This window comes from Tachypleus tridentatus, chromosome 6 (genome assembly GCF_004210375.1).
Source record: "Tachypleus tridentatus isolate NWPU-2018 chromosome 6, ASM421037v1, whole genome shotgun sequence".
Taxonomy (NCBI): Eukaryota; Metazoa; Arthropoda; class Merostomata; order Xiphosura; family Limulidae; genus Tachypleus; species Tachypleus tridentatus.
The window spans coordinates 133,654,711-133,676,669 of record NC_134830.1 but is presented as its reverse complement, the minus strand read 5'-3'; the positions used below and the strand labels follow the sequence as shown (position 1 = coordinate 133,676,669).

Genomic DNA, 21,959 nt, shown 5'->3' with positions numbered 1-21,959 from the left:
ATAAGTTTATTTACTGTTAATATTAAGTATGGTAAACTGGGCCCAACTAAGAGAAAAGAACGTACATAACCTGCTGTTATCTCGTAATCAGATATAGGCCATTCTTACAAAAAGGTAATTTTACCGCGTATGTTTTACGGGTTTCTGATTGTGACAATTATTTTAAACCACCTTTATATGTTATTCATAATTAATTATGTGTACTGTTTCCACACTGGTAAGTTCATTTACTGACAAATGTATTTATATATATTGAAAATGTTTTTTTGAGGGGATACCGTTGATGAGTGGATGAGCTTAAATCCCCTAGTAATCTTCAAACTTTTCATTTTGTATTTCTGTTAGTCTGCGAATTGTGATTATAACAAAATAAGTACTTTTGACAAACGAAGGATCATAAAACACTGGTATGCTGAAACAAATATACTGACAAAACAATGAGGTTTTTATGCCCGAAATAATTTTCAGGCATCTTTGCCCAACCCTTTTCGTGATTGTTTTTCTCTATCGACAGTCCAGGTGAAAATAACCCGTCGATTAGCAGAAAGATCTATTATGTAACCGAAAATGAAGAGATGACTTTTATATATTCCGTGATTAATCCTAAAATTTATAGCTTTGACGTTTATGTTAAATAAGTAGGTGTACTTGCCCAGTTATCACGTGGTTAGGAATCATCTGGTATTAATGTCATGCAGTGGTAAATTGTACAATTACCGACACACCTGGGCCCAGCCTGGCCAGGTGGTTATGGCACTCGACTTGCAATCTGAAAGTCACGGGTTCGAATACCCCTCCCACCAAACATGCTCGTCCTTTCATCCGTGGGGGCGTTATAAAGTTAGTCAAATCCCACTGTTCGTTGGTAAAATAGCAGCCCAAGATTTGGCGATGGATGGTGATGACTAGCTGCTTTCTCTGCAGTCTTACATTGCCAAATTAAGGACGGCTAGTGCAAATAACCCTGGTTTGACTTTGTGCAAAAATTCAAAGAAACCAAACTTGTATACCAATGAACTTGATACCGCTAGAAGACAGTGATAGTTTATTACCAGTAAAATCACATTTTCGAATTTGATGTTAGCACACAGTAGTAGGTAGACAAACAATAATTTGTAAGCATAAGGGAACGTTGTTTGTTTTTTATGGTAAAACATACATTCTATCAGAACACGTAGTGTTACCTCATCAGTAGGACCTTTCCTTATTTTTATAAATCGTTGTTTGCCTACCTATTATATCATAATCCTTAATCAAATATATTAATGCACATTTATTGATTCGTTTTCTTTGGTTTTTTTTTTTATCGAAGAACAGAATTCTATCATATCTATCGCCTGCGTATTTCTCAAAATTTTAGCCATTGAAGACTTCTCGTTCTACGTGACGTTTGGAATCTGTGGTTGACAGTTTAGAGGTGCTATAACTACGGTAAAAACTTCTGTTATCAACATGTGGTGCTTGAAACTACGTCATAGGTTGAGCGTACCAACAGTTAATGTTTAAACATAGGGCATTTTTAGATAATTTATTTTTAAAGACATTGAAATTATGGTATTTTATTCTCGTTCTTTTTCTGGATTCTATAAACTACAGCAGTTTGTAAACTTGTGAAAAGGTATGCTGTCACTATCGTATTTATAGAGGGCGTATCTGTTTCACTTTAAGGGGTCATTTGTCAAATGATTTAAGGGGGCGGGGTTTGACCTGGTGTTTGTTGCAGATGGTACTAAATGTTTATTAATACCAGGAGGTGGTTCGGAACCACGCTCAGCGTTTTATTAAGATAATTTAGATAATCAGCTTAACGTGGCAATAATTTAAATCGATAAATATCTTTGCCATTATATCGTTCAACAGGAAAAGCTAACAGCCGAATCTACAATTCACAGTAACAAGTAAGTAATGGTACTTCTAATTTTGTCGTTACCAGATTTATTAGTTTCGAATTTGAACTCACGAAATGAGGAGATGAATTACAGGCTTTCGCCAGTTTTTGCTCGACTTTTAAGTTTTTACCAAGACGTATTGTTTAATAGGAGATGGATTGGTTTATATCAATTTGGTTCGTGCTCCACCAGAATAAATTTTAAAAGTTGTTTCTCTGGATAATATTGTTTTATCTCCCTGTCAGAGTATGGCGACAATACAACTGAACAAATATGGCGTAATGCTAATGACGTATACGAATGAACGGTTTATCGTTATGCTCAATTAAGATGTTTATGACATTTGTGTCATTGGCTGAGAATAGAATCTGCCTCGAGCCCTGACAGATATAGCAATTATATCCCTGTGCTTTTAATATTCGGTATATTTCAAACTACTGTTCGTGGTTTCGTAGCACACTTTTCCAAATGTCGCTATAATGTTCATCCAGCCCTGTAAAAGAAGACCTACAAAGGGTTCACATTTACTGGAGTTCGCTCAGAACGTGTACTTGTTAGACTTCCTTTGCTGTAAAAATAGAGCTGGGAGGAACCTAAACTTTATTAACTCTATTGGGTAGATTTATCAGGAGAAGCTAAAGTTTGTTTTTTTGTCTTCTTTTACTAATGAACTCAAGCTTCTTGTGATTTGAGAAGTTAATTTTGAGCTTTATAGTTTCCTGTTTGACGAGTTTTCCAGAGTGACTTCTCCATCATTATTTGTTGTAATTACAGAAGGGTTTGTTTAGGTCGTAGCAAGTTTCCTGTATGCTTGAAACCCTGCATTATTACAAAGTTTGCTGGAATGTAGTTTAGGACACGGATAATTAAAACGTACAATTTATAATTTCTTTAAGAATACAGCTTATATATTTCACGTAGAGGAGAAAAAGTGATGAATCTTATTCCGTTGTGGTTTTCATTTTGGAAAAAAAACATTAAAAAAATTGGGGTTTCTATTTTGGATTACTTTTATAACATAAACCCAAAAGTAAGTCATTGAGATATTTGATATATATTACTGTGAAGTAAGGGCTATTTGTATTGATTTGTTTTTGGAATTTCTTAAATTATTAAGAAGTACATATTTTTAATTATGCGTTTATTTATGATGTGGTCACTAGATGGCGATGTATGTATTACTCATTCGACTGAAATGCATGGTCAAGGTGTTAATGATTTTGTAGTATAAAGTAACATTTTTAAACAATAGTTAATTAGATGAAACAAAAAACATTCAGTAATTCTGAGTATCGTAAAGTAATTTAAACCTTAGTTTCTGTATTAATAAACAGAAGTATAAGATCATTGCTTTTCATTATATTCTCTCTCGTTCATTTAAATTCGTATTTAAATTTCGGGTAGAAAAAAATGTCAGATTTCATAAGCTTTTGGAATATTATATTAATAATATCTTGCATATTTATTTCTTTAGGTACATAGAAGAACATGTACAGAAAACAGGTGTTGCCATAGAAACTCAAGGTTTCACTATTGTTACAAGTGGAAGAAAACGGGAATCTCTGACTGTAAGTGTATATTATTCGTAATTAACACCAGTTATGTTAAATACAAACTTTTCAGAGATTATGGTAATAAAGTAGCACCAGTTTCGATATTTGCAGTAACTGTAAACAATGAAATATTCCTTATGTTCATGCAAGCTCCACTAATTTATAACTGCAGTAAATGTTAGTATATTCATACAAGTTTCACTACATTTTCTTCTAAGTGTTTCCTAGTCAACATGTGGACAGTTTTATGTTCAGCATTTCCTGTTTGTTTTTCACGTTTCACTAAATTACATAACATATGATAAATGTTTGTGTACTACAAAAACAAAATAGTTCTTCCACTTCTGCAATAATTTTGTAATTGCAAGTTGAATTAGAATGTAATCAGTCACATTTAAAATATTTAATTGCAAGATAACTTTTTATTATTTTTAAATTTTGGTTTAGTAGATGGTGTACCAGATTATAAATATAAGGATCTATGGTTTTTCCCTTTTCAGTGAAATATTGCTCTGCACTTTAGAGCCATTATTGCATTATAAGTATAAAAGTCATAAACCACTGTTCATTTAGAACATCCCAAGGTGATGGGTACTAATAACTATCTATACCATTACTCTAGTACTCTGATTTAAAGTTAGGAATAGTCATTGTGTGACCTTGTAAATATGTCAGACAAATATGTCCATCTGCTGCTACTAATTACTTGGCAACACAGGTTTATCATCTGATTTCCAGACACAAGTTCAATCTACTACTTTCTATCATGAATTATCTTTAAAGCTTAAAATAAAATGGAAACAATGAAGATAGACTCCTGTACAGTAATCTGTCTTCATTGTAGTACAGGTGTTTTACTTGAAAATTTACTGTAATTTTGTGATATGTAGTTTCACCTATTCACTGAATACTTGAGTAAGGAAGCACATTATGCTAATATTATAATAGGTAGGCAAAAAACAATTTATAAACATAAGGAAAATTTTATTGGTGGTGGAACATGTTACATATTTCAAACAAACATTGGTCTGAAAAAGATATACCAACATTCCGTCAAAAAGTATGTTGTGTTTCCTTGACTATCTGTTATTATTCACTGAGTTAAATTTTTAAAACAAAGAAACTGACTCCTGTCACCTTGCTGTTATATGTTTGATATTAATTGCAGTGTTTGTGTAATAAAACTACTTGTGTATCTATTATATGTAAGGGGAACGCAACTTTACATCTGTATCCACACTTTGAACCTCTTCGGAAGCTTACAGGTAAGTAGGTTTTAACTAGAGTTAATATTCATTTTTTCTTCTATCACTTCTGTGCCTCTTTAATTTATGCAGTTATTAAAGCATGATAAATTGTTCATAACATGATTGTGACTTATTTTATAAAATTTAATAAATATTTTAAAAAATGTTTTATTTTTCAACTGAGTGTAAAAGAAGTATTTATAACATTACAGATAATTAATCTGTGAAAAATATGTTTTTGGTCAAGCATAAATAACATTCATGATATGCAACATCATATACATACTCAATTCAAGTATTAGTTACAGAAATTTTATTAGACTTGAACGAAGCCATGCTCAAAAATAAAATATAATAAAAACAGTTAATATCAGCCAAGTATTAGTACAAAATGAAGTAATGAGTATTACTATCTAAATTTAGGTTATTCTACTATCAGGCATACAGGGTGTAGAAACCTGTTAAGTTCTAGAACTTGTCCTATTTGAACAAAATAGTTTAGCAGGTTTTTTTAGCTTATCTTGAATAGTTAACTGAGTGGAAAAGAATTAATACCTTTTTTTTGAGCTAACATTTTTTGTGGCTTATCCATGTACGCTTTGAAACAAATTCTTAATTTCAGAAATACCTTGTTGTCTGTGGATCTTTATATATTTATTTCTAGGTGTATAACATTACAACAGCTGTTTTTTAAAGTTACATAGTAAGTGCAACACTTTGTGCCAAGCTCACTTGAATGAGTAAAACAGTGTAAACCATTGACTCACAAATTTTGTACTTTCAAGATGTTATATGCGTGATTTTTCCGTTTAATCTAGAAATTGGATAATATTTTTCCTCTTTTGTGTAAAACCTCATGTTTAAGTAAAGTAATATTTTCAACTTTGCATGTTTGTAGAAGTTTTAGTGTAGTATGTATATATGTGATACAAATTTTATGAGTAACAGAAAGGTTGGAAACTATAATTGGACACTTTTTGTTATTACAAAAACAGTCATATAATTTGAGTACTTTTAAGAGTGGAGCTTTCTCTTCATAAGAGGGAAAAATGGGAAAGGATTATTTATCTTTCAAAATGGCTTGGGTTAGTTTTATATTTTTGTTAAAATTAATTTTATGAATGTTCCTGTTTTCCTATATTTATAAGAGGTTTTCTAAGTTATCTTTCCACATCTTAACACTTGAGGAAATATTGGCAGTTGGTTTTAAAGTAACATATGTTCTTTTTCTTTTAAGGAGGACACATTACATAATGTTCTAAAGTTGATGGAATAGAAACAGAGATTGTGTTTATTATTGGCCTGTTCAACTTTATTTTGATATGAAGTAGACAGAGCTGATCATATGTAATGACTTGTGATATCTGTTTGGTATATCTTCTCTTAGGGTACTTCTAGGCCTAGCTGGCAAACTGACTGACATTTTATTTTATTCCAATTTACAGCTTTTACACTAAGTAAGATTAGTTTTTAAATAAGTAAATACAATCAATTCTAGAATTTAAATTGTTGATTTTTAATTTTGAGTTCAATACTAAAAGGTTCTTAATGATCACTCCAGTGATCGAAATACCTGTTCTAAAAACTAATTTTACTGTAAAAGCTGTAAATTGCAATAATACATACTTTATCAGTAAATTCAAAATGAGACTATAGCTGAAACTTTATTTTATGGATATGTGATTTTTCCCGTGCAATTTACAGCCAAGTATTACAAGGATATGACCTTGTAGATGATATCTTACAGGACTATCTATTAAATCTGTGAGCTATCAGTTCAGTTTCAGTGAATAATGAGTAATTATGAACCACCAGTAATTTTACTGTTCCTATATATTTGAGTTATTTATTTTATACCATAAACATGTCATGAAACATGGCTAGTTCCTGGCTCAGGATGCATTATAAAGTCATCTGGTATGTATGTACTTTATGTACACAAACTATGAATGGTCTGGTTTCAACACATTATCAACATGTTATGAAATTTGGATAGTGCCTGGCTTGAAATATGTGACAAGATTATCTGAAAGACTATAAACCTTCTAATAAATTTCTCTTAAGATTATTTTTGAATTAATGAATTTGGTGATGATGTGTGATATAATGAGAAATTTTTGGTAAATCTGTGTACTCTTTAGTGCATTCATCATTAAATTGATTTAAACTGGGTTAATGACTTGATTGTCAATACCTGACAAGCTTATCAACAGAATCTATGGCTCTTTCAGTATAGTCCATCATCGGGCTGCTGGCTGATTTGGACAGGCGAGCTGCCCAGTGAAGGGCTGTTCTGTTAGGGAAGCATCAGCAGCTAAGACTCAGTATATGGGCTTATACATCAGTGTAACCAGAAACAAAAAAAGAATCTGATATTACAGTTGTAAAGAATGGAAATAAGACCATTTTATCCAGTGTCTTCACTGTGATACAAATGTTGATGAATAATGAAACAGTGATAGAAATATTCTCTGAAAGACCTAATATCAGTATAACATAGTTAATTTTTATGTCCCTCATGCTAAGCAGGATATACTGATATCGGATGGATAGATTTTTTCCAAACTTGTGCAGTGGGTATGACCTACAAATTTTGAGACCAATTAAAATTTAAAGGTTAAAAGGTCTCTGGTGCCAAGATCTGCCCCAGCCTTGTGGATATAATATTTCGATACAGGATCAAAAGCCAAATGTAGATTCAGTGTTTGACTCAACATCCTCGGTGTTATGGATATTGTCCTTTTGTTTCTTGTAATTTATAGATCTTTTTTTTTATCCTTCAAATAAATGGAAAAATTATATACTTTTAGGAAAATCAAATAAGATAACTACTGACAACCTTCAAATAATTAGTGTATTTTGCAAAATTTCACTAAAAATATTAAAGAAATGAGAAGAGACTTTTGGTGATGTGAATAAACTAAGATGTAAAATTGTACTTTCTATATGAACTCCAAGTATAGAATGATTGAATCAGTTTACAGATCATGAAACTTTAAACTGAAGAATGCCAAAAAAAGAAAACAAGATAAAAACCATACAGAACAAGGTCAGTATCAACTCCAAAAGAGACAGAGAAGACCCTGCTCAGACCTATGCTGCTAACAGGAGTAACTAGAATCATAACTATTCATGCAGCTTTGTTAATTCTAAAGAACTTGAGAGCACGTGAAGTTATCAGATGAAAAATGCAATACCCTCAAAGTGAAACTTATACATTTAGAAAAAGTAATTAATGGTGAATTATTATTAGTAATGAGTGATATGCTAATATATATTCACAAATGGTTGTAGTAGATAAAATGTTCACAAAAAACATTCAAATGACAATTGGTAGTCTTTACCAGCTTACATCTGTTAATTAGACTTTTGTCTTTAACCTGTTTACTGATCACTCTAAATGATTATTAAGATCACTTCGAAGTCACAGAACTTTATCAAATTTTGTGAGCTAGAAAGAGGAACAGTAATTTGCTGCTCTTCTAGATGGAACATGAACAGCAATTCACACCAAAAACAATATGCAAGTTTTGAAAAACTAAATTCTACAAGTCACTAACCCACAAACTAAGACTATTAATGTATATGTTTACTATGATTAGAGATATTGACAGCCACAACAACCATATGTTGGTCTCTCATAAAATATATTATGATTTTACATGCAAAAGAGACAACGTGTCCATACTTGAAGGACTGCATTTTCCCTGATGGCTCAAAGTTCACTGTTGGATTTATTCACCTGGTAATACTGGGGCCTGGCATGGCCAGGTGGTTAAGGCACTCGACTCGTAATCCAAGGGCTGTTGGTTCGAATCTCTGTCACACCAAACATGCTTGCCCTTTCAGCTGTGAGGGCATTATAATGTGATGGTCACTCCCACTATTCATTGGTAAAAGAGTAGCCCAAGAGTTGCCAGTGATGACTAGCTTCCTTCCCTCTAGTCTTACATTGCTAAATTAGGGATGCCCAACACAGATAGCCCTTGTGTAGCTTTGCACAAAATTCAAAAACAAGCAAACAAAATTTATCAAAGTGAAATGTAATATCCAAGGTAAAAAAGTGATCTATTGTGTAAACAATATTAAACAACAGATACTGCATATGATTCAAAAGAAAAGAAGTGCCATAGCCAAGCAGGAAATTAAGGTTTACCAATTACATTTAGAAGTAGGAAAAATCACTGGATGGAATGAGAAAGTTGTACTTGGAACCAGACAGTGAGAGGGATTAGTAAATATAAATTAGATCAGAAAACTTGTTAATTGACATTGACTTGTAAATGTCAGAAATAAATAAATCTATTAGAGGTATTAGATAAAGTTTAAGGTTTGCTTGTAAGCTATTGAGTATTATAAAGGAAGTATTGATAATGAATATAAAATCTAAGTTGGATAATGTTAGGGATGATAACTGTAAGAACATAATTAGAATTGAATGTCATAAACTTGTAGACAATTTCAACTCTATGGTAAAGAAACAAAATATTGATATGAAGGTAGTACTGGGTCAGGGTGATCATAGGGCCTAGGCATCTTCTGTTCGTAAGCCCTACCAGTCATATAAGTTAAACCAATAAATGATAGATACATAAAGTTTGATTTGAAATTTAAGTATTTATATGCATGTAATGTATACTTGCTGTTTGTGTGCTAATACACTGTAGTTCAATATTGGCTGTATATTTATGTGAATGTGAGTACACAAACTAATTCATGTGTAAAAAAATATATCGTATAACTTAAAGATGTAATAAAGTTTTTGCAGTAAAATGTACATTTCATGTTTTTATATTTATTATTATTGGCTCTCTAAGATTACCTTTCAAAGAAAATTTTCATAGGCCCCAGACACTGTGCCTAATAAATAATCCAGCCTTGTATGAAGGCCATAAAGTCACTAAGAGAAAACAAACATTTGTAAAGCAGATAAAAGAGGACAAATAGTAGTACTTAATAAATATAGCTATGTTAAGGTAGTTGAAAACCTGTTAGAGGAGGGTAGCTATGAAAAACATAAGTATTGCCCTATGAGTAAGTATCATGAATTAGTAAACCAAGTGTTAAACTGTTTGACTTTATGTAGAGAAAAAGAAAATGGTATATTCCAGCTGGTTTCCAAGATTATGTACACTTTTGAAGATTTATATGAAGTTAAAAACAGTTTTAACCATAGGTATCAAGTATGGATACATCATTACGTCAAATAGCTAAATGTCACAACATTATTCATTTTTGAGAAATAAATGCACAGTTAAAAATGCTTTAGCATTTGTAAAGAGAAAAATGTAAATTTAAATAAAGATTATTTGTTAGTGTAATTTGATGTAATATCTATTTACAAAAGTTCCAGTAAAAGATGCTATTAGGTGTTTTGGAACAAATTGTTAGAAAATAAAATTTCAGTCATCAAAACTATAGATATACTTAATGTAACAAAGGTATATATGAAAAATCCATTTTTTCAGATTAAGAATAATGTTTATAAACAAAACAAACAACCAATGTTATATGGATGTATTTGAAACTGAAGCCATAAATGGTGAAAAATGCAAACTTGCTATTATATAAACATGTGATGGTCTGGTGAGTTGCATGTAAGGAACTGTTGTTGAATTTATACCTAAGTTTTAAACATAGATGTATAATATGGTCTGGTGAGTTGAGTTGAGCACAAAGAGCTATCATTGGATGTATATTTAAATCTGTAATTGACTTGGAAGTTAAAGCTATTTTCATTGCATTCAATGAACCAGAGATAGTATCAGCAGCACCAGTGTTGTCCTTATTTCCAAGGAATGAAGTTCCAATAAAACCTGTAGGTGTTCAATTCATCATTTCAAGAAAACAAGATTTGGAGATAACTTGGATACAGTTTAGTCTGAAACTAACATGGTCATGTTCTATCTAAGGTACAAGGATGTACTCCAGATAATCTAGTAGCATCTTTCACAAATTATTTCTTTGCTGTCCAAGCATAAGATGCATTTAGCAGATCTAAAACACTACAGAGTCTGAATTTATTGACTTTAACCCTTCAAAAATCAAGCCAAATAGATCTGTGTAGAAAGAATTGCTCAGACTACAGACTGAGATGTTTATCAGACCTACTTCATGTATTATCTGCTCCAATAACATATCAGACAATAGGGATTGCACATCTCAGTGCCATTTCACTGGTCCTTCACTTCAAATATGCACTGTCAGATCCTGTTTTATAGTACTTGCACATTCTTGCCTTCACATATAATTGTCTGACAACACATTAAAGAGCAGCACTCTACCTTAAAGTTTGAGACAGTTTATGGAATATCAGGGTTCTAGGAAAATTGTTCATGGAATTCCATTGTATTTTAATAACTTGTTAACCATCTATCTTCAGTGTAGATGTTGAGATTTTATGCATCAATGTTCTTGACAAACCTGATTTTTCAACCAGAATTGTGTTGTTGTATTATTTTCTGAAACATCTTTGAAAGCATTTCTGTTTCATTGTCAGTACCTTCTACAACATCTGCAAGATATGTCTACCTGTTACTGTGCCATCATGGTAGACCTTAACATCATAATCTTATCCAAGTTTTACTCTCCATTGAAAAAAACTCGTGAACAAATTCAGTTTTTAACAGATAGTCACTCGACCTACCTTCAGTTTATGATCATGTTTCAACAATATCTGTACATTACTCAGTTGCAATAAATACTGTTTAGACCATTTCTTAGTGTACAATGACATTTAATCAAGAATAAAAGATATTAACAGGTGCTACATCATAAAACTGGAGGGAACATAAACATACAATATAATATTAGTGGAGTCATAAACACAGTTTGCACTTACTAGTTTTGAAGTAGTGTCTGTTTAAAAAAAAATAACTTTTATAAATCTTAAATTCTTAATGCTCTGTCATCATATTGAATTTGTTTTTTGTACATTAAATATGTGATAAATCTGAAGAAATTTATTCATAGTTCTTTCACAGATTGTTTAAACAGAGTATACATGATGAGTACACTGGAATGAATGGCAGCTGCATGGTTTAGAAAACATGAGTATGGAGGATGATGACATTTCAAAAAGACACCTTCCATAACAGGCAGCTACAACCCATTCCAGTATAAATCATTATTCATGAATGCACATCAAAAAATACCACTGATTTTTTTTTTTTTTAAGTATTTATAAAACTTAAATGTCTTTAACTTTCATCAGCTTGAGAGTTTAATGCTTGGTTCATATGTTGATCTAGTAATTATTTTGTGTTGTAATATTTTCAGTCAGAGATTTAATTTGTTTTCTGTGTATTATTAGGAGTATTGGATTATTTGTCAACAGAGGTCTCCACTTCAAAACAGAAGAAGTTCAGTCTTGTGACCTTTGTGGACACACCAGGTTTGGTGGATGGAGATATGAAATATCCTTTTGACGTAGACAGAGCTATTTTATGGTTCGGTAATTGCATTTTTATGGAGCATACTGAAGTACAATAGCATTTGTTAAACTTTCACAAACTTTAACTGAAAATTTATCCTTTTGTTTTTTTTTTGGCATGTAACTTCACCATACACAAGTAATTCATTGTCAGTTTGTATGATGAAACTAAATACTTTCAAAAATTAGCAATTTCAACTTTTAAATTACTCTAAAATATTTTTAAATGCTTGATGAATTGTCAAAATGTTAAACATTTTTTATTTGCACCATAGTTTTTGTATCATTGATCAGAGAAATTCATAGTCTTGCAATGACTAAAACATTTTTATTATATTTACGAACTGAGAAATTAACATTTTGTTTTGCAGGGGATGTGGTTGATTTGATTTTTGTGTTTTTTGATCCCATGGGCCAAGCACTTTGTAAACGTACCATAAATCTTGTGGAACAACTAAATAACAAACACAGCGATCACATCAAGTTTTACCTAAGCAAGGCTGATGAAGCAGGCCATGAAAGTGACAGACAGGTGAACTTGTTTTATTCAGTGACAGTCAAATAATAATTTTTGTGGCTCAGTTTAAGTTATCAAATATTCTTTTCGTTTTTATTGCTGTGATCCAACCAATCATGGTTCCTCTTAAAATTCTATTTTGGTTTTAACAGTGCATGGTTAGTTTTTTTTTTAGATGCGTGTTTCAGCAAGATGAAATCTGGTATATAAAAGTATGATCTGTGTTTTATGTTTTTTCTGTGTTGACTGACACTCTTGCTCATAGTATTCTGAGTGTGATGATTGGATGTTACTCAATGTCTGCCCAAATCATCTACATAAAGAAAAAGTACATGAAAGAGAAGGGATAACATTATTTTAAATTTGATAAAATTGTGAGTTCTGTCTAAAATTCTATTGACTAATTAAGGAACTAAGATTGGACTTGTTAATAATCTAATATGGTTTCAAGATGAAGCATGATTGGTTGCAATGAATAATTCGCCTAACAGTAATTTGCTATAAAGAAAAATAACCATAAACACAATTGTTGAGTATCAGAAGTAAAGAATGCCCTTAAAAATGTTTTACCAACAATGATTAAATATGAAGAGAATTTTCTTTACAAGCCTGTGTACAGATTACTAGTGGTTTTAATAGTCTTAATGTTTCTCTGAAAAAGTTAAGTGTGCAGGGTTTGCACAAATCATAAAAATGTGGGAAAGTTGTGTATTTCTGTAAACAAATGCATGACATCTGGAAATCCCATAAAATCAATGTTTATTATCAGGAATTCCTTGAACATTCTTGAAAGTCTGACCCTATCAATTCTACATCTTCTGCCTTTCTATTAAAACAAGATCTACTATTAAATTTATCTTAATTTTCTAAAACATATTCTCCAGAGAATGGACCAGGCATGGCCAGGTGGTTAAGGTGCTTGACTCATCATCTGAGGGTTGCAGGTTTGAATCCACATCACACCAAACGTTCTCATTCTTTCGGCTGTGGGGGCTTTCTAATTTAATGGTCAGTTCCACTATTCATTGGTAAAAGAGTAGCTCAAGATTTGGTGGTGGGTGGTGGTGATTAGCTGCCTTTCCTCTTGTCTTATGCTGCTAAATTAGGGACACCTAGCACAAGATAGTTTTCACGTAGCTTTGTGCAAAGACAGTCTTTAGAAAATGTGACTCATAATGAGAATACATGGTGATTTGGTAGCATTAATCAGTAACACACTTTGAACTTTTATTGGAATAATATTAATGGCATAAAATAACATCAACACTCATTTAATATAAATATGTAATCACAAAGTTGTCAATAGATTAAAAACATGGACATTTTAGAATTAGAAGCTTTAGGCTCAGCTAGAGTACAGCATTTGGGAGAAAAACTTGAGGCTCTATCACTTGTTATTAAACTGAAGTTGTGAAAGGCAAAAGTATTCAAAAGGACTGTAAAGGATGTAGTTTATTATTGCTTTGTTCAGTAATGCGAGTTGTATAAACTTTCTTTTAAAAGCATGTTTTATTGTTTTTTATGTATTTTTACTTCAATAAATTGTTTTAAATAGTTCATATGTTACTGTTATTATTATATTTTCTTCAGTTGTCACTGCATTTTTTATAAAATACAATAAAAACCTTATTTAATTTTTGAGTTCATGTTTTGTTAAAATCAGAAAATTAGTTCTCAGTAATGACTGTTTAGTTCTGTCATTTTTTTTCCCATATGTCTGTGGAGAGTATGGTAGTGTATCTGTTTAATGAGTTTGTTATACAATTTAATTAATGCATGTTAAAGGCTTAAGAAGCATATAATTTTTGTCACACTGTTTACAAAATAAGTTAATTCCAGTAAGCTGCTAAGTAATGCTTGCAGTTTCATGGCATTGTTTTTGGATTGTTGGATAGGGGATATCTTCTTAACTTGCTTTAAATAGAGATGTTTCATTGTATAACATTGCTGTTAGATACGTGGCATGTGAACCCAAACAGTAATATCATATGTCATTTGATAGATCAAAACTTTGGCTTTCTAACAGCTATAAACAGGGTTGCAATTCTACCAGTACTCACTGGTACCAAGTACTGGAACTTATTTCTTAAGATTGTGTAAGTACCAGTACTTATGTGGGCTGCTTTGTTATTTATGTTGACACAGATTTTGTTTGCTCTTTTCCAAAAACAGGTCCACTTGACCCAACTGAATACTTGTATTTTTTTTAAAGAATTTCACTCCTTGTTCTAAATAATGTATAAAAGGTCAGAGAGAGCTGTTAACAGTTTGTGAAAGAAAGGATGTGAAAGTTTGACTGTCAACAAATAGGAAGGAGGGCTGTAAATATTATGCTTTCCCTGAGCAATATCTATATTGTAGTGGATAATTTATCTTAAATTATGTACATCTTGGAAAGGTAATGCTCCACTTAGTAGGACTACATTTTCTTGAAGAATCTGAATTTGATGGATTTTCAGGGAGTAAAATTTAGACAAAGCATGTTAGGGAAACAAAGTTAAGTACCGAATACTTTCAAACACTTCCATGTCAGTTAGAATACTTGAATAAATGAATGAAGAATGTGTTATTTTCAGTTATTGGTATAAAATTGTTAGAAAATAGTAAACACAAAAACCACAGTATTTGAATTTTATATCTTATGATGTTTTTCTCAGAAAGAAATAACTGCTATAAAAAACATAAAACGTGTGAAATGTTTCCAAGTAAGCCTATAGGTGACTAACAACAGCTGTGTTATAGCTGCTGTTAACTAAAAACAAACAAACCTGTGTATAATGTTGACTTATAAAAGGTATAGTTGTTTTAAATATTAATAAGCATGTCATGCCATACAGAAAAAGTGAAGTATTTTCTGTAGATTTAATACTGTCAGTTCTATCTGAGTAGAAGATTGCTTTGTTTCAGAAAGCTAAACTTTGTAAAACCAAAACAACCATTACTACAGTTGATTTGTGTTATTGAGACATTAACTTACACTATTTAGATTGGTCAGTATTCATGAGACATTAACTTACATTATTGTGATTGGTTAGTTTTCATGAGACATTAACTTACATTGTTGTAGTTGGTGGATATGCATGAGATATTAACTGGCATTATTGTATCTTTGAATGTTGTTTCAAATACAACCATTATAAGAAGTATTTTTTCAGTGATTAGGATATTAACCACTGATTTATTTCCTTTCTCAGAAAGTGATGATGCAAATAGTTCAGGAGCTGTGTAAAAGACCTGGCTTGAACAAATGTGGGTTTGACATGCCAACTATATACATTCCAAATCCAAATAAGGTAAATAGAAACATTTAAATAGAAGGTACACTTACTCATGTGTTTGTAGGCCCTGCATAAATGTAAAATCTTAAATTTTTGTTTTGGCCACAGAGAAACAAAGTGATATGAATGCTTTCAAGTGATGATAAACTGCATGTTGATCAGTACAATTTGTAAGTTGGGTAGAAGTTTAAGACTCATTGCTACCCAACTTTAAAGAAATTAACTTCAATCTGTAATGACAACTTTTCAAATGAACTGAAACTGGACATAGCCTAGTGACTAGCTTTTTAGGCTATAGATATGATAGTGTAATGTTCACATTCCCTTTTAAATTGTGCTTGAAACTTTGAGAAAATGAGTGGCACTCAAATCCCATTATGTTATCTGAGTAGCCCAAAGTGGGTGGATGCTGTTGACTGACTGCTTTCCCTCTAGTCCTTCAGTTCAATATTGAGGGCAGCTTTGTGCAAATATTCAAAATAAACTCTTTATAATGAACTCAATTCCATAAGATTTGACACACATTGAAGTTTACTCACAAACACAATGTTTTTAGAAGTATGTTCTCAGAAAATTGACTTAAGAATATTTATTGAAATTAAATCCAAGGTTAATTGGGTCACATGAAATATTTAAAAATAGCTAAATACAACTTCTCTATCTAACAGTTGTTTTTTAAACAATTTTCGGCCCAAATTTGGTTGTTCAGTATAAATTACTGTCTTCCTTTTTTTTTTCTTAAGAATGGTTAATAGATAATTTCTTTTTTTCTGGATTAAACTGGCAATAAAATTGATTCATACAAAGTGTTATAACATTGTTTATATAATTAAGTACTTTCAGTTTAATCTGTAACTTGTTAAAGTACAAAGTTCAATGATAAGTTCTGTAATGAATGTAAAATAAAGTTAAATGCAGTAACCATTACTGTGTGCTGTAATGATTAAAAAGCCACACTTCCTCTTTTTTTCCAAATTATATTTGGTAATTTTTTAATGAAATATTCAGCCTTCACAATTCCACAAGAGTATATCTGAATATTTGTGTTTTGATACAAGAAGATATATTTTTTGTCTTTTGTGATTAGAACGTACATTAGAGTAGAATCGTGTTTGGTGATTTATAGTGCTTACTTGTGTGAAATTGCTTGTATTAAGAGCATTTTGTTTTTGGTATAATCCAGGTTATTCGATGTGTAAACCAGATAGAGGAAATGTGTAAGGAAATTGAGAAAACCATAAATCGTACAATACAAAACACACTTAACTCACTGGAAAGAGACTGTGAACAAATAGCCCAATTCATTGAAGATCAAATTGCAAAGGACAAGTAGGTTCTTGGTATTTTTATTGTAAGTGTTGTTTCATATTTCTGAATTTACATGCTAAATAAAATGCATTGGCTGCTACTACTATGCATTTCTAAAAATATTTAGAAAATTAGTTCTACATATGTTCATTTTTTCAACAGTAATTCCCCTATAAGGGTGTTTGTGTGTACAAGTTAAACCTTTTATCATGACACTTGTTTCAGTTGAGATAAAAATTGAGCACTGAAACTGAATATCTTTTTTTTTTAGATAATGTGATTATTCTTTTAGAAAAAAGAATCTAAGAAGTACATAAATATTGTTTTTCTTTTAATACCTTAATGGAGATTGCATGGTATACTTTGATCTTGACAGCCAAGCCAAGAACTACAATATTCAGGCCACAGGAAAAGGGGTCCTCTTGACTCTGGTTGGAACATTGTTACCAATACTTCTTTTCATAAACTTTCTGGCTAGTAATACGTCTGTGGAACTTCTTCACCAAGTCTTAGGATATGATGGAACAGAAACATTACACTATTACTTGGTAATGTCAGTTTGTATGTCTGTGTTTGCTAACACCAGTTCTGTAAACTTTCTAATACCAAATATTGGGAGATCTTAGAACAGAAATGTTACCTCAGTATTTATCACCATTATATTTAAAAACAGTTTCATGTACCACTTTAGTACCATGTTCTGAGACATAATGCAACTAAAGCATCACACTATTATCTGATAAAAACAATGTTTATTTTCACATTGGTTTGACACCATATTCTAAGTTTGATGCAACATAAAAAACATTATTTCTTTGTTTAATACTAACTCTACAGCATCAAGGACAAGTGAAATATACCAGTTCGTTTTAGGAAGGTGAGCAGTGAATTAGAACTGAATGCAATTCAGAAAGTGTGCATAGCTACGCTCAGTGCTGAAGGGAAGCCTTGTTTGTTTTCATGACTAAAAAAGCACAGGACTTACAAAATTATGTAATAAAATTACATTTCATTAAATTCCAATTTCTAAAGGATGACACAACTTAGAATGACAGTTCCTTGAATGCTAAACTTCATATACAAAATCTTTTCACCAGTGTATAGACACAAAATTATACTTATGGGTCAATGGAAAGTAGTTGTAATATTTGTATTCTCTTATGGCTACACTTATACTTAATTTACTACTAATTGTGTATCTCAGCTTAATCCTTTCTGCACAGGCCCAGTTAATTTGATGAGTCTTTCATGTACAAAAAAATAATTTTTAATCAAGAATTTTTAATAAAAAATAAAGACTGTGCATTAATATATTGAGCATCTGTTTTGAATAGTCTGTGTGCAAAGTAATTTTCATGTTAAGATTAGAAAGTTTTACTGATCTCAAATTTCCTTTGTTTGTAATCCCTGAAAGCTCCTAAATATATCTGTTCCTTTTTTTCAACAAAACTACATTTTGTTATTTTCTCTACCCTAACTCAAAAAAGGTTGATCAATTTGACCGACCTTGTAACCACCAGAAAAAGAAATTGAAATGAATTTAAATTACTTTTTTTTCCTTTCTAGACATCTGACTGTAACATGAAACTATATTTGTTTATTCTAAGTAGCTTTAAGTATACATCTATTTATAATTGGAATTTGCTTTATTGCCCTTTGAACCATATCTAACTTCTGTCCATGCAATTATAAGTTGTAAATCACTGGGCAAATACAGCTCACATTAAGCTGTTGAATTACATTACCCATTTCAGTTTTTTCCCCTCAGTTTTAATTCATTCTTTTTAACCAATACCTATTTCACTTTAACATGGGGAAGTCATTAGACTAAGTATTGTATGTATTTGTTGTGGTTATTGTTTGTTTTCCATCTGAATACATTTCTTTTTCATAACATTGCTAATACATCAGCCAGATGCTACCTTGAGATGTTTGAGCCTTTAATCATGTGCAATTTGATATTTTGTCATACATTAGAAACCTCTATTTCTTTGTTTTCACAAGTTTTAGACATTTGTTTCAATGAAAATAAACATGATTCTTGTCACTTAACAATACCCAGTAGTTACTACTAGTAATTAAGGCTAAAATTAGAGTAAAATTATTACATTTCTGTCTCTCTCGTACTGTCTCCTTTGTAGTGTTTAATACTAAAGAAAGAATTACATAAGCTCTTTGTACTTTATTTGAACTTTCTTATCAAAGGTTTCAGGTAGAAAAAATAAAAATTATAGATGTTAACTTAATAAACTTGTACCCTTTTATGACTAATGTACATAAAATAAACCAGTTGTAAGATTCAAAAGCTTTTTTTAAATCTCGTAGTCACCTGTTCGAGGGTTTTGGAAAGGCCTACCTGAAGAATATCACCTTTACGCCTTAGGAATTCTATTGGCCCTTTCTGTTTTACTACTTTTAATAGCCAAGTACATGGTTAGGTAAGTTGCAAAAATTGTGTAAAGTATGTTTTATATAAAAGTTGCTAGTTCTTTACATATTCAACATGCTGTTTGTTGGCCTTTTTAATATGTGCAAACAAAGTTAATACTAGAAACTTATTGTAACTACCAGAATAGCAAAATATAGCATTTTATTAAACGAAATAAACCTAATGATAGTAACAAATATCACTTAGACTGAAAAATATTTTTCTTTGCATTTTTTTTTTAATTTGTCCATTAAATGTTTCAAATCAGAACTGTGTAAAATTAATTTTTCTCCTTTTTCATAGTTACTACCTAGGATAAAAACATGTCTAAAATGTTACTTATGTAAATGTAGTATAAGAATTTCAAACGTTACTGTCTATGTACACAAATAGCATTCAGGATTAATTATTTACAATATGGACAACAGTGACTTGTGGGAATACAAACAAGCTAAATGCTGGTTTAATACAATATCGGTTTGAAATCTTTATTGGACAAATTGAGAGGAAAATTGTGATATATAGCTTTAAATGACTTTACAACAAGTATTAGGTCTCTCTGGATTCTGTTACTTTGCTAGCTTTCACACTGTAACTTTGAATTTATTAACCTATAGTACAGAGCTAGAATTCTGGCAGTATTTGAACATAACAAGCAATCTCTAGATAAGTGGAATTTAAATTGACTTAAGTATTTTTTCTTCAACAAGACTAAAGAGGACCCTCTCCAGAAAAGAAAAACGGACCTTATTAGAGAAACAACATTATGTACAAAATGTGGTGAAAGTGAAGAAGGTAAGTGATTGGGTGGTTCATTGTACTGTGTTGATTATTCTGTACAGTTTATAGTACATTTGTGAAAGAATTAGAAAATGATACCAGTGCAATAATAGTTTTCATCATACGTTGTTCTTTGTGTACATGCCTTGTTTTCTAGTAATATATATGTTAACTAGTTTACAATTAACCTTTTTGACTGTGACCATATATAATATACCTAATAATTAAGTATGGTTTGATACTAATACTAATTTCAGAATGGTTGTTTACATTTCTTTATAATTTTGAAAATAAAGTGCACATGTACTTTTGATCCAGATTTTGATTATGTGTAGGATGTTTGTTTGAAATACACATGCCATTAAGTTTTATAAAAAAAAAATAAATATATACTTTTCATATGTTGCCTAAAATCTCTGATAATTATTGTATAACATTTTCTTTGACAGCATCAACTTTACCAAGACTACCTGCATCAGAGTGTGTCAGAGCATGATCTTTGATTGTTTGAATTGTAGACACAGCTAGCCATTGACGTCATCATTCTAATACGAATTAGTATCTACAGTAAAAGAATTATTTTTATTAAAAATCTGTATATTACTCACAGTTTGGTTCTGTAAAGTGCTTTATTTGAATAAAAATTCTGTATGTGCATACCAAGTCCACAAATTTAGGAACAAAAATAGTATTTAAATTTTTTCTATTACCTGAAGTAGTGGGTGCCTGCACTATCATTCTCTTTTATAGTTCAGTAAAGATATAACACTTAAGGAGAGTACAAATTGCGTGTAATACTTCCATAATAGCTATGTAAAAATGGCTGGTATGGATTGAGAAAATTTTATGAAGAAATTTTTCTCTAAAAATTTTTTAGAGAAGCGAACAACATTTCGAACTCCTTTGGTTATCGTAAGGTTCACAAAGAAAGAAAGAGGTAACTGACCAATATCTGACTACATGTTTGAAGGAGGTTGTGTAATTGAGTGTAGGAATGTAGAGGGTGTGCTTAGATGTTTGATTATATTTATTAATATGGGTATAAAGGTGTTCCTTTGTATTGGTTTATTTTGGGCTTGAGTTGTTATATAAGTAAGGCTTCTTTAATTTTGCATTTGTTTGTTTGTTTCTTTGTTTAGTATTTTGGTGTTTTCTATGGTTATGTTGTGTTTGATTTGCAGTGTTCGAAAATGTGTGAAGGTGACTTTTTTGTGTTCTGTGAATCTGGTTTCCATTTTTCTACTTGTTTCTCCAATATAAAAGTCATGGCAGCTATCACATTGTGTTATATAAATAATGTTGGTGTGGTGTTTGTCAGTGTAGTTTTGTGCCTGGTTTTTGAATACATTTGGTATTAACTGGAATGTCATATTTTGTTACTAGTTTTTGCCAAATGTTGGTTATTTTTCTGCTGATGTTGGGAATATTTAATTACAATTTTGGCAAATACTTTGCATAGGCATTCTCTAAATATGTTACATCAGCCTGCTCATTCATCAAAGATTCATCTTAATCAACTTAATCATA

The 21,959-nt window shown here is 31.1% G+C and overlaps 1 protein-coding gene across 13 annotated transcripts in view; it reads left to right on the top strand.

The window, feature by feature from the left end:
* LOC143253710 (uncharacterized) overlaps nt 1-21,089 on the top strand; it is a 57,508-nt gene extending 36,419 nt beyond the window's left edge. For 12 of the 13 annotated variants that reach the window (XM_076507986.1, XM_076507984.1, XM_076507985.1 and 9 more), the window contains 10 exons: nt 3,364-3,457; nt 4,653-4,707; nt 12,002-12,142; nt 12,493-12,653; nt 15,833-15,931; nt 17,100-17,245; nt 17,601-17,772; nt 19,550-19,662; nt 20,363-20,447; nt 20,882-21,089. In XM_076507986.1, coding sequence (XP_076364101.1) covers nt 3,364-3,457; nt 4,653-4,707; nt 12,002-12,142; nt 12,493-12,653; nt 15,833-15,931; nt 17,100-17,245; nt 17,601-17,772; nt 19,550-19,662; nt 20,363-20,447; nt 20,882-20,935 — 1,120 coding nt within the window. In that variant the 3' untranslated portion in view covers nt 20,936-21,089. Of the gene's footprint in view, nt 1-1,879; nt 1,899-3,363; nt 3,458-4,652; nt 4,708-12,001; nt 12,143-12,492; nt 12,654-15,832; nt 15,932-17,099; nt 17,246-17,600; nt 17,773-19,549; nt 19,663-20,362; nt 20,448-20,881 lie in introns of those variants that run through there. The other variant, XM_076507997.1, reaches the window with a different exon arrangement.
* Nucleotides 21,090-21,959: the final 870 nt, after the last annotated feature.